The sequence below is a fragment of the Opisthorchis viverrini genome, assembly GCF_000715545.1.
Source record: "Opisthorchis viverrini unplaced genomic scaffold opera_v5_223, whole genome shotgun sequence".
Classification (NCBI taxonomy): domain Eukaryota; kingdom Metazoa; phylum Platyhelminthes; class Trematoda; order Opisthorchiida; family Opisthorchiidae; genus Opisthorchis; species Opisthorchis viverrini.
The window spans coordinates 136,581-150,597 of NW_008751880.1; the positions used below are offsets into that span (position 1 = coordinate 136,581).

Here is a 14,017-nt window from a genome sequence, read left to right on the forward strand (position 1 = left end):
CTCCCTTCTCAATCCCCCCACTCGACAGCCCACTGTACCTATCCCCCCCCCAAACATCGGTGAACGAAACTGCGGCAGCTACAACCACTGTACGACGAGTACGCGGTTATTACAGCTGACAATCATGATGATGAACCGTTTAGCATAGTAGTGATCTAGTCCGCGTCACAAGGTGAGGGCAGTTCTATTGTGACATTCTCTCCATGAGAACAAATCTGTCGTATGAAGAACCAAACGTTATTTGCACTTAGTTTCCATAGCGTTCGCATCGCCGTAGGGATTGAAACGGAGTAGAAATTCCTTGCAACAAAACAAAGTAGTGTGACCGGCTTTTGGGTCGTATGCTTACACCTTATCGGTGAGTGTAATAAATATAGAGGGCATTGAGGTTGATCCATGACGTCGTTCATGTTTGACCCTCTGAGCGTTTCTTCCAAAATGTCTGGAAAACTCTTGGGATGATTAAGCATAAATCTGAAGAAGTCCCCATGTCTACTTCAAGTGTCCCGAAGTTGTGAACGGAAAACGATTTGGGGATTCAGGATCCTCCGCTGGGTTTACGTCTCCGAAACTCCTACAGCTCTTGTCTGACAACCTAGGCTCTAGACAATAGAACTTAAACCATTCATTCTTCCTTCCACAAAACATGTCAGTCATCGAATGAAACACTGAACCATAATAATAGACTGGGTGGATATATTCCGCCAAACAATTATACTTGATATATTGCTATCATCAGTTTGAATGGAGGAAGATTCAAAACCTATGGGGAGTCCCTGAAGAAGCACGCACACCGTTGTCACACTGTCATTTGGTGGGTCCTCTGTTTATGCACTAATTCATACATTCGCACGCATTTTGCAGAGTGTTAGGATATATCTTACGTTGTGAAATCATTCGTCTTATTTGTGAACTTTACTCGGTCCAGTGCACTCCACCGCCCTCAGTTATTCTTTTTCTGATTAAGATTGAATTAGTGACCGATCCTTAACTGTCGCAAACTACTACCTTCAATACATGCAATTTGTTGCGGCGATTTATCTCTGCTAAGTTTTCACCTCGACTTGGCGGCATCCGAATTGACGTTTCGGACGTTTCTCGCAAAAAATTCCTGATGCCATAGGAGATGTTCATCCGGTCGGGCAAACTGCTCGAATCAATTGAATCTGAACCTTAAGGATGGAGCGATTTCTACAGTTCTGTGGAGGAATTCTGTGAGCGAATGTTGTCACTTGAAAGATGCCGCAGTTTGAGAACCTTAATCATTTTCAACGTAATTGAAAATGGCGAGGAAAGCTTAAAGTATTGTTACCACATGAATTACCGAGCGATTGCAGGAACGGCTTTCAGACGCTTTGATTCGAGCACATCCATTTTCCATTAGGTTGGTTATTTCTATAGCAAACCAATTTAAAGTGGTGAAAACACGGTAACTTTCAGGTTTGGAACCACTGACCTATACAATATGTTTTTGTATTCCTCTCCCGAAAAGGAACGGTGAAACGCACTCAAGAACTGATCTAGTGGGAGAGATTCAATATGGTAATTGCCGAAATATGGCGGTGCTGTCAATGCCATTTTCCAATTTTCGTTAGCAAATCATGACGCACTCTGGGTTCGATACTTTTCTTCTACCAAGAGTTGCTCTTTTTTCTTACGTTTGTTGTGACAACTTGGTTTATTGGTCAAGGTTTCCGGGATTTGAATCTCCAAACGCATCGCTGTGGGATGTTGCATATTCTAGTGATCTGCGCTGCGTCCCGTATAGGCCACGCTGAAAGCTGATTGCTTCTTCAGAATTTTCGTCTTTTCGCCAGATACGTTGGGGTTCTAACTGTGATAAATCGTCAACAACACTTTCCATGTGCTGCTCTTGCACAACACTTTTAGCGAGTCTAATCCATCCATTCTTGCTTAACCATATGCTTTCTTTGATCTAGAAAAGCGGGAGGTCAGTGAATTGAGTGCGTGGAAGGTACTAGGTCGGCACAGCTCGTCCTTATCTCGCACTCCGCGCTGGTTACCGCGCAAGACTCCCCTCCGGCAAAAGAAAGCTTCTCCCTCCAGAAACGAGCCGTTTATCAGCCGCAGCCACATGATGTCTGATACGAACCCATCACTGTCAATGCTTCCTCGGAACACGCGTCCAGTTGATGATAGATTTGATGTGGACTTGACGTCCACTGCACCCAACACCAATTCTACCAGCGAGCCCAAATACCAGAGCGCCAACAACTCACCCCTTCGCGACACTACATCAACCAATTATTGTTCAGCAACGTGGACACACCGGGACTTCTTGGCCCACCGACGGTCGATGTACGTCACTTACTATCCTTTTCGTGACTTGGTCGTATACCAGCATGAGCTTAATAAATTCTACTCGGTGATCCAGGTGTCCTTCATATTCTCCGTACATGGATGCTTGTTTACCTGTTAAGGTGGACGATCTTCAAAAATAAGTCCACTGAACCGAAGCCTGCACTCGATCTTGCAGAGATGGACAAAGAAAGCGGATTGAACCAAGTGTCAATCGGTACATCATGGACCTCTGGAATAAAGAAATACATTGATGGCATTGGGGACATGAGAGTATGTGGGTATTTACACTCTAGGCCCGGTGATGCTACTGTTCACTTGATTGGTTGGAAGCTACTCTTTCAAAAGATCGAGTACCTTTGGTTTTGTCGTAATGCGATGGTCGCCCGTCAATCAATTAAACGTTACTATTACGCTGTTATCGCCTGCCGTGATTTTCACGCTTAATTGAAAGTGGTGGAAACCTAGAGGTGGACTGGACTTTACACGACGGAAAGGAACGAGGGGTTATACGAAAGGTCTGGGTGTCTTTGGTGCTGTTCGTTTTTCAGAATGGGGCACACTTGAGCTTTCTTTTGCTTGGGTGGATACACGGAAGGATATGACGACTTACCGGTGTCACTGGCGTTCATCCTGTCAGTTTCTATCCAGATTGTCGTAGGCCATCCCTAACCCCCTTTCCATGCGCCATTTTTTTTCTGGATTGAAGTAAATTGGCTTGGTTGTCCGCCAGTGAAGCACCCGTGTTCTCGCCTGGTGTTGCTCTCAATGATGATGATTACAAAAGCAACAAGCTACTATTAGTATCCAGTTAACTAAGCGCGAAGTTATGAGCTTATCTCTATCAGAGCGGTGGAACCCACTAGCTCAATGTCACATTTGGAACTTGACGAGAACGAACTCAAGCGGCTTCCATATTGGGCACATCATCAAAAAATGAACAATAGACTTTGGTCGGTGCGCACCATACTGGAGCGCTGTACGAAGTGCACGTACGTATTCCTTAGTGAAAGCCTAGCGATGACTGGAAACAAGCAGTGGGGAAATCCTGCATCGGTATCATTTTTCAGCATAGCTGTTGCTCATTTGCCTTGCATTTCTCAGTCGGAGGGAGGATTGACTCTCGTCTCATAATCGTTTGTTTTGACTGGTATCCTACATCGGATGACACCGGATATCATTAGAAATAACTTGATGTTCTTCCATTTTCTGGTTGATTGTATGACTAGTGTCTTTTACCTGTGAGAGCTACACGAATTGATCTCTTTGGGTTCGTACTCACATGGGGCTGTTGAATATATGAACACTCACTGTCTTTCCTACATATTCTACCTATTCACTCCTGGTAGCCATTGGTGTGTTCTACGGAAAAAAGTTCACTGTCAGCTAACTCTAGCTAGACTGTTTGCCTCATATTTTTGGTCCCCGAACTATAAACAATTCTGATTGAGTGAGGGAAATAGCCTCAAGCTGACTTATACTAGTTAAGTCACCAGTTCTCTTTTTTTGTCCGTTGAATGTACATCCGACTGGTTCACCGGATCGTCTTTGTAGAATTTCACGGAAGCTTGATGAGCACGTCCCACTGTTATTGGTAGCCTAGCTTGGGTGCAACTCATGCTATTGTGTTAGAAAATCCTGCTACTCATCGCTGGTCTCCATCAAGCTCCCTGACAACGCACTAGTGATGCCACCTCGATTGGTGACGAAATGTTTGCAATCAAATTGCCCAGCTCAGCGAACAAACCAACAACCATCTATTCTACCTGAGCTCTCACCATTCTCTATACCAAACCGATTCTTCTGTCCATTTGGCAGTTTACAAACACCTACTGTTGGATAGTGCAGCATCCGTTTGGCGTGATAATTTTGACTTTATGAGATATCTGGCATGCTGCACTTTCCCCTCTGTTTTCTCCATTTTGGAAAATTCAGCTCCCACCTGATGCTTGGAGATGCGAAACGAAGTGGTGATTTAGTCGAAACAGTAATGAAAACAGTATACTTTCAAGGTTTCGATCGACTTATATCAAAGGGCGTATGCTTCCCCATGGAATTGAGAGTCCTCGGCCATAAATTACCGAGCCCTCCAAAGCAAACCTCGACTGCGTGCCATTCATCCGGTTTTGGAGCGAAAACATTTAACTCGGTTGAAGATCCAGCTAACCTACCTCCGTCACAGTGTTGGCTGGCATCAGCAGCTGAACGAGTGCGGTCGCTTTTCCCATTTGTCCACGTTTCCACTGATGTTAACACTGTGCTTAAGCGGTATGCTCACTCTGCTGGTGACCTCTCGACCTCTTCCGTATCATCCTCTCCTGCACTAAACTATGAAGGCATCTCATCACCACGCTTTTTGTCACCCCAATGCCAGAAACTGTCATCTCCGGGACCTCTCGAGTAAGCAAGTATTCCTTCACTGTATTCTACCGGCCTGGTTTTTTGTTAACACCAGTGCATATCTCTCCAAGTGCGCCAATCAGCGTAGTTTCAGTTCCCCGCGGTTAACATTTTGACCGAGTCGCACGTTTATCACAGCGGCTGCATTAGGTACCTTTGCCCGTTCTGTGTACCCAGTGGTTATGGTTCTGCATCGTGTTGCTGCGTTATTTGGCTTAGGTTACATGCTGTCGATAAATCTGAGGTCACCTAGCCACCGTATCAAGCTTTATTATAGCAACTGATACCTTGATTCACTGTTATCATTATATTGGCATCATGATCGCAATAATAGTTATGGTTATTTCTGACCATTATCAAGGTTTATCTCTATTATAATTATTGCAGCTGTCCATATTTGTCGACACACTAGAATTTTGCGCATGGTTCCTTGGTCCGTAAGTAGTTTGCACAAAATCAAATATTGTGGTCCAGTGGTTGGTCCCAGTGTTACCATTCTTCTTCCTATTCTTACTGTTGATAATAATATTAGTAATGCCCCTATGTGTTACTACCTGTGAGGTTGGTGGAGTTCGAGGTGGCTCAGTGGTTAAGCGTGAATTTACTGACCAGAAGATCCGTGTTTCGCACCCACCCACCCGCTATCTCGACTGCTCCTGTCCAGACTTGGGCAACCTGGCAGTATCTCAGCCATCGTGCTTCATTCGGATGGCATGGCAACTTGGCACCGAACGGGTGTTACAATTGGGCAACCATTATTTATTGTTATTAAAGTTGATGAAAACAAGCATTCCGTACCGACAAACCCGTTGTGCTGTCGTTAAATGTATCCGGTCAGTCAACCTGGGAAATAATCCGCCTAACAGAAAATTGCATGGGTATTGACGTACACTCCTATCTGTACTTCTTAAGAGTGAATGCCAAACTTCGGGCATTTGCGTGAGCTGCCAGCAGGCACCCGCAATTAGATGGGGGACGCCTGCTGATCCACTTGTAAGCTCATCTCTGTGTGAGACGGAGATCTAGGATACTTATCATTCGGCTCCCCAAGGTCAGGAGCTTATCCATACTCTTGATGGTTTCATAAACTTAACGTGATCGTAGTGGCCAAATTAAAACAAAGTAGTGGCACTCACCGGTCCGTCGTGAATAAATGAGGTTTGTTATCCAAACCGCCACACTTGAAGATTGTATAAGAATTATATTCCGTAAATACTGAATGTGGAAATCTAAATTCGGCTCTCATTGTTTAGCCCAACACTCTGTTCTCACCATTGCTGGAACCCTTTCTTATTGTTTCTTCTCAGCAACGTCTGATCCACGGTACCAAGCACATGGATTATCGGGATTGGTGAAGTCGTTTATCGCTAAGCCCGTTCTGTTTTTGTACTAGTGAAACTTCCTCTCATTAGTACAAGGGGTAGCTGTCAACAAACGATCGTGTACCTGAAATGACGGTACTTACATGACGTCTCGGGCTTTAGTTTAGCAAGCTACCTGCCTAAAAATGCCACAGGTGACGAATGACGGCGTCCTGTCAACACCAGTTTACATAACCCGAAAGGATCGCCACCCTGCTTACACCTGCTCTTTTGTCGGATGTGAAAAAAAGCTGTAGGAACAGGTCAATGTTTCGTTTTTCTCTGAGATTTTATGTGTAGGCGATTCATTTCGCTTTCTTCGCCGCGGCCCGAATTGGTGAGGCTAGCTTTGGAAAAGAATCCACAGTTACTGAATTGAGATCCCCATTTCGCCCTGTCTAGGTGGTCTCACTCCGTTCTCTATTGTGTTTGTGATTTCATCTTTGCCAGTGTTGTGTTGTTGAATGGCCCCTTCTTCCGAGGATGAACGGGCTACAAAAACCCCACACTCAATCACCCAATGGTTGATCGCGACTGGCGGCGGATCAATAAATACAGTTGAAGTACTCTTGGAACCAATGTCTGATGCTTCTCAAATACCACCCGCGCATCAAGAGTGAAGCGGTAATACCTTACTACCTGCGTCCTTGTGTTAGGCCAGCCCCCCTGCGACCGAGCAGGTCAGACTATTTCGTCAAGGTTTCCCTCTTACTGCCGGCTATCTCGCAGGTAGACTTGAGTCAGAGGCTAGAGGTAGGGTTCCCAAACAAAAACCCACATCCTCCCTTGTGGGTGGAGTCAAAGGTTAAATTTCGATATCTCAACCGAACCGCCTTCCTCGGCTTGGCAACCTGGAAGTCTCAATTGTCTCCCCGGTTCTTTGTCTATAGACGTCTCTCCCCAACCCCTTCCTACTACACAAGCAAGTGTTTGCCAGTTATCTGACCGGTGTGCCTTATGTATCGTGCTGCCTATTAGCATAAACAAAATGGTGTCTTGACAAATCCACCAGATCCTTTCTATGTAGGACCTTTCAACTACCTTACCCCGATTATGCTTTCCCGTATCTTATACTTCCATGAAATTGGTGCTTGGTGCCTCCGAAACACGCCTGCAGGACCCACATGCGGTCGTGCATCCGGAAATTCCAAAGACGAACTCATCTCTTTCACATTTCACTCTTCGTATGTCCGATGATTCAGGAGCGATTGCTCGTAGAATATATGTCGTGGGAGTTGCACTCACCCCCTGGGCTAAACGTGTTTTGCTGTACAGTCTACGGTCGTCTTTGCGCCTTCCGGTCATCAAGCTGAATGTAGCTTAATGTAGCGAAATACAAAATGATGCCGGTTTGTAGTGTCCGCATATGCCCCAATGAACTGGATTTCTGACGCCGAAAAGGATACTTTCTATCGAGAGTTATCCAGGCTCATTCGTCAGGCAAGAAGCTATATGAATACCCAAGTCGGTCACCCGAGCTGTTCAGAATCATTTCTGGGCGGTCGATCAGAAGTCGATATCAGTCTTACGCGTAGAGCGGTCGTCTAGATCCTACAGTGCTCTCGTTCGTAGCGATCAACGAAAACTCAATTCAATCACTATTAGTTCTTGGATAGGTCGCACCTAACCCGACGCATATAAATAGGGTTGTGACAACAATAACTATATGAATAGTCGATGAACACGTCGCTTGAGATTTAGTGGATTTATCAAGCCCGACGTAGTTCACGGATACCATTTACACGGCTGCCCGCATCCGTTGAGCCTCACTCACTGTGAAACGCGTATTGCATTGCAATTAACCTACAGACTGAGATGGGTCAGTGGTTTATACATGAACCTACTTATCGGAAGGTCCGTGGTTCAGCCATAGGGTTTCAACTGCTCCTATCTAGGCTTGGAAAGCATGGCAGTATCCCAGCCCTCATAATTTCTTTTAGTGGCACGGCGGCGAAAGGTGTCACAGCTGAATACCTTTTGCTTTTATTGACTACCTCTCATGCTTTCCATCAATCTCTTGTAAATACCTGTGAAAAAGTTCCTTATACTGATCCTCTGCTAGCATCCTTATAACGCTCAGTTGGTAACCGATTCTGATATATGTTGCCATACCTGACAGGACTCAAGCTATACCTCTTGGTTCAGTCGGCCCGGACCCCATCAGCAAGTCCTCTTCATTACACTCGTGCAATGATCGTCCCCCACAGAAAAGACTTGAATCATACTCAACCAACAAGTGTATTTCTCGTACCTGTCCGGGACACTCTTACGGTAAGTTGCTTTATGGTTGAGTCGCATCACCTCATTGGAACTTCTTTTGCAGCAGCTTTCTTAACCATAACATGTGACCAGCACATAAACCAGCCCGCTCTTTGGTGACCTTGTCTTTATTTCTTTCGTACCACGACTGGTCTTATCAAGACTTAAAAAAGTATAGGTTACCATACGTCTCTCATGGTCGAACCGAAAACAAATGCGAATGTTGATTTTCATTTAACATTTTATTGTCGATTACATTAAAGTCAATTCTTCAGTCTGTATATGGTATCAGCCTTCACAAGTACGGATGCCGACTCAGAGCTTATATCAATTTTGACTGGGTTTCAGCTGTTTGTTTTCAATAGCATTTGTTGATTACATATTTCTCGACAGGTCCAGAAAGATATCTCTGCAATGACGCAACGCCTTCCAACTCGAGCACCATTAATACGCATCGGTGGAACTGGTGTCGGCAGCTGTTTGAAATTGTTAACACCTCGTTGACCAACGTGACTCCAAACATGAGTGACCAGAAGTTACTCCAGCTGATTAAATCGGCCGCTCGACAACAGCGAGAGAGTAGGACAACTGGCCCTGACCGATCAGAAGCAGTTTTTGACGCTTGTGTGTTCACCGATGTGGCTCTGCTATTGGCCACTTATACCTTCCCTTTGAGAGCTCGTGTCAAGATTCAATCCTCATTTCTTAGTCTTGAGCTGTACGAGGTAAGCTGTCGTATGCTGATTCCCTATCGGCCGTTGACAACTTCCATCACGCTTACTACCAGCTGTATTAAGATGTTTCCTATCTTTTTTTTTCGTAATACACATTATATGCAATCAATCTTGATTAAACCAAAAAGCACACTAAATTCGGCGGGAACTTTTTTTACAGCAAACTTTGAACCTTCTGTTTACTTTCGACTCGCACATCTCTGTCCCTAAATCGCTTTATTTCGGTCGCCAAAGATTGTTCATAATTTATTGATCATGGTTGAGAGCCATATCGTTGCCGTCACTTTGGTTCGTTCAACAATTTTCAATGGTTTGACGAAATTTCCCATTGATGGATTCAGTTGCTTCACGTCGCTATGAGCACATGGTCGTGAGCAGAAGGCAGTGATTGTGCAGCTCCCAAACGCTCGTTATATTCACGATACGAATGCAGTCAGTAACTCCTTTTCAGCTAGTAGCCAATATTTCCGCCCTATGTCCTTTTACCTTCCTCGGCAATAATTCCAGCATTTACCGTATAACTGTGATACTTCGAGGTGATATGTATCTTTCTACTGACCCTGGTTACCCTTCGGGTCGGCTACACACTTAACGTTACAATTCCTTCGATTTTATAATTTGATTTCTATTACTTGGTCCCTATCTACTGTCCATTTCAGCTACTAACAGATGCTAAGGACGTTTTATTAGAACTGGAGCGGACTGTGAACCGACATCCAGGGTTGTCGTCTACCGGTGAAAAAGAAACATAATAAATCACTTTTTGAATTGGTTTCTTTACTTCTGTTTACGTCCGCTCTGACGATATATTCCTTCGACCCCCCAGCCTGTCGACGTCTCCCTCCTGTGCTCCTTTCTGCTCCATTTTGAAGGTATTGAGGCCACTGTTTCACCTTTACTATCGATCACCCTCATCTGACAGCCCATCCATTCCCATGTTTCGCTTCCCCTTACGTCTTCCATTTTCTCATTCCAGCAAACCAAGTCACTTCGACACCGCATTTCGCACCCTTGCAATGGCGCTCTATTCTTGTGAACTAAAGGGTTCTTAAGCCCGCTCATTTCGTCCCCTTTCCTCCCCTTTAAACTTCATAGGAGTCTTTCCTTCAACTGCTTTGCTAATTTTATTATCACTTAGTCGCATAAGATTCCTTAATGTAATATCAACTACTGTCTCAGGTGATCCAGTGTTCTGTCCAAGTAAGCGTTAGACCACTGCAAACCGATTTCTCATGGTCGGGCGTTTTCCTAAGGTTATATCGATTAAACTTTGTATCAAGAATACCCGAGTTGATAAGCGTATTGTTTTTTGTAATCCGTTTTAGGTTACACGATCACAAGGAATGATACTAATATACTCCCGTCTGTTGTGTGTTGCTCGTTCAGAACACGTGGTCTTCATATTTAGTCGAGTTGTGCTTTGTTGAATCGGGTCCATGATTTTCCGCAGATGCATCACCTTAAATTTCCATATGTCGCAGTTCTTCGTACATACCTACTTTTCTGCTGAGCACACCACTGTTCACTTCGTGTGCACATGGGTCTAGTTTGTCAAATGCCGCGTAAACGTTTGGCACTTGAATACCAGATTTTAGCCTTTATAACCCTCAAATTTTACAATTTTACGGGTTCGCATAGAATTATGGAATGAGTTATTACAAATAAATATGCTCCTCCAAGGTCGCACATACTAACTGGGCGCGCATGGCATTCTGTCCGATAGCGCCAGTGCTATGTAGAAAAAATAACAATCATTCAACTGTAACACCCTTTCAGTGCCTATCTGCCAGAAGGAATCACGAGGGCTGGGACATTGCCAGGTTGCCCAAGCCTAGACAGGGGAAGTTGAGAGGCAGAGGTCAGGTTCGAACCACGGTTGGTAGATTCGCGCTGTAACCACTTGAGCCATCTCGCCCCTAAGTGCTACGTATCCTTACATGAAATTAAAATCAAATACTATTCTACATATGGAGCATACTACTCCTCACTGGCATGATACTGAATTATTTTTGTTTTACCTATGATGACGGGGGACTTGATATTCATCGGCTGCTGTAATTCGCAACATCACGCGTCCTATTTCACCCTGATTAGCCACAAGGTTGACCCCAGGGTGCCTGGCTGGTGGTGTGATTGCGTGGTACATCTGGTGTATGCTCTATGAACCCCACACCTCTATTCACCCCCTAGTTATTTGACAGGGTCTATCAATAATATATGGCGTTGGTTTTATAGCTACCTTCTGTTTTTTACTTGAGGTCTTATTCCATGGGATTTAAGCAGGCCTAAATGAGCTATTCTCAAACATCACTTTGCACGGACTGGTAGGTTGCACTCACTATCAATTTCGCTGGCCCAGTGCTGCGGGCCACTTTAAAAACTGGTGAGATCGATGTTTTTCACCTTAGTGCAACCCCAGCGTTTTCCTATACGAACAGGGTGGGTCTGCGTTCACTGCGCTACGCCGCGAACATCAGCATCTTCGGGTTGTCGAAGTCCCTCATTTTATTCGTAACTCCAAAAACAAGCGAAATCCTCAAAAATGGGGCTGTTTTTGGCTACAGGATCGACTGGCTTGCAGTTAGAAGTTGAATACCGGTGCTGTTCGAATAGCAAAATGTGACTGACACATCTATCGAAACATCCGACCCAACTATGATAACCCCTAAACAACCGTCCTGCTAAGTTTGGTCGCAATCAGGTAGATCTCACGCTATACAGGCACATCACCTGTCCCATAATTGATACTGCGCATTCTGAGTGACACTCAACTGTGACCGAGTAAGATACATTGATGGCTGATGGAGTAACCCACTCAATGTCACCCCATTGCTTGAAAATCTGAGGAGGTGGACATTTGTCGGACCCCGGTTAGACGCATGCCATTGTATCCAACTGGAATTCAACGTTGCTGCATGTGCTCAAATGAATGCAGTGAGTAATTTGGGCATCTGTTGAAATCTCTTCATTTGCCCCAACATTTCAATTGCGGGTTTTGCATTATATTTCCCGATTGCAGTCATCTGCAGCCATTCCGTACACAATTTAGTTTGAAGTGCTAAAACTTCTGGCGTCATTACAGTCGGAGTCCGTAAGCGGAAACGTAACTGGAACGACGAGGTTTCGGAGATCACACTTATTCTTACTATCCGCGTAAATATGGTGAGCACTGTTGCTAAATCAGTTATTGACCAGTAAACCGTTTACACACTGTACACTCGTATACCAAAAACGTATTCAGGTCTTCAGCTACCAACTAGCCTCAGTGTGGCTTGCAAATAGAATTAATTTCAACCTGCACTCTCAGCAGTTCGGCTACCAAAGCATGCTTATGTACAGAAACTTCCGAAAGGCAAAGTGCTCCGTTTGCACCATGCGTTATCCATTGCTTGTCATTTTTTCCTCTCCATCATAGACATTTTTTCTATGGAGCACTTCTCGGACTAACTGCGATGGAGTCAATGTCAATCTGTTTTGTGTCATCAGTTCCGGCGTATTTTCATCTATGGATTGTCTTCCTGCTCGGTGGTCCTAGGTGATGTAAATCTCCCTTTCGTAAGGGCATCCACTTGTTCACTGGGAGAAACTATCTTTCAGGCTTGTTTGGCTAACTGCAGTGTTCACAGTGTAGTCTAGTGTAGTTCGCTAATCCTTATTGACCGCATTTTCTCTGTGGCCGGTTACAAACTGGAACAAAGTTTGCTGAAACTTCCATTTGGAGGATCGGCTTTTACTTCGGTGCGTCTCCAGGGCTAGAGAAGCTCAATCTAGAAGCATCCATATGTTCCGTACATCTGGATTTATACCACAACCAGCAACAATTTACATTATCATCGCTAAATAAACATTCGCATCATTACGGTCACTAAACAACTCCGGAACAATGAAGCCGTCATCCAAGCACATTATGAGTGCTGGACTGTGCGAGGGATATGCCAAAGCATCTTATAATTTATAACTGCCCAATACAAGGAATAGCAGTTTTCACCGTTCATATTTTATGCTTGAATGCGAGATATCCGTGTTGGCGCGCCACTTTGAATTAGCTGCTAAAGCAGTTCATTATGAACTACAGGCTCTGAGTGGCTTCCAACTGAGACAACCTGGGTGACTGTACAATGTCCCCGGACGCGTATGGTAAATTAGCCATCTCACTAGAAATAAAAAACAAGACTGACAGACAGATTAATATGCAGTGATTTTACATTTCACTCTCTTCTAGTCAACCTTCACCCGATTGATCGGTCAGAACACCCTGTTTACTAGCGTGGAATGAGCGAGTTATATCAACACGACAATTAATAAAGGGACTGACATGACGAAATAAGTGGTCGACATTTTAGAATCCATCCACCGTTTATCGTCATGCTGTGTGGATCTGACAAAAGACGTTGATGTAACCAAGAGCATCCCTTCGTCCTGTTACGAAGAGATTGGAACTTACCGTGGTGTGACGATTTGATCACCTCAGCGATCCATTTAGCTATACTGGAGAGTGTCTCGCGACACTCACAGAGTCTCTCATACCAGGTTGGTCAATGGTTAGAGGTCTGACGAACACAGTCTCCTGGCCCTCCAGGTTGGGGATGGGAACATGTGGCGACTTGTTCCGTAGAAATGGTAATGCATTTGCATTTCCCGCCAAACTCCGCTGCCTTGCGATTAGGCTTTTGAACCAAAGGCTTTGGTTGAGGATTCTAATCGTCCTCCTGTCTAGGTGTGGACGCCCTGGCAGTATCCCAGCCTACGTGCAACCATGAATTGCACATACACAAATAAACTCATGCCACATCGGCCGTCGCGTGGTGCCATCAGCCGGGCCGCCTTACTTGCTGCGTACAGCAGGGCGGGTAAGCGAAAACAGGCTACTGCTGACGCCTCCCTTCAAATACTTTTTCTTCCCCCTCTCCCCACCCCATTAATAACTCTCTCCTTGTAGGCCCA

The 14,017-nt window shown here is 44.8% G+C and overlaps 2 protein-coding genes across 2 annotated transcripts in view; one reads left to right on the forward strand and one right to left on the reverse strand.

The window, feature by feature from the left end:
- Positions 1-1,374, reverse strand: part of T265_08523 (hypothetical protein) — a gene marked incomplete at both ends in the record, with an annotated part of 9,595 nt that extends 8,221 nt beyond the window's left edge. Inside the window, one exon of the mRNA XM_009174352.1 lies at positions 1,325-1,374. Coding sequence (XP_009172616.1) covers positions 1,325-1,374 — 50 coding nt within the window. The remainder of the gene's footprint in view (positions 1-1,324) is intronic.
- The window catches only part of T265_08521 (hypothetical protein), a gene marked incomplete at both ends in the record, with an annotated part of 60,285 nt that extends 50,460 nt beyond the window's left edge, over positions 1-9,825 (forward strand). Inside the window, 5 exons of the mRNA XM_009174350.1 lie at positions 1,941-2,319; positions 4,255-4,719; positions 8,200-8,351; positions 8,733-9,064; positions 9,733-9,825. Coding sequence (XP_009172614.1) covers positions 1,941-2,319; positions 4,255-4,719; positions 8,200-8,351; positions 8,733-9,064; positions 9,733-9,825 — 1,421 coding nt within the window. The remainder of the gene's footprint in view (positions 1-1,940; positions 2,320-4,254; positions 4,720-8,199; positions 8,352-8,732; positions 9,065-9,732) is intronic.
- Between the last annotated feature and the right edge of the window lie 4,192 nt (positions 9,826-14,017).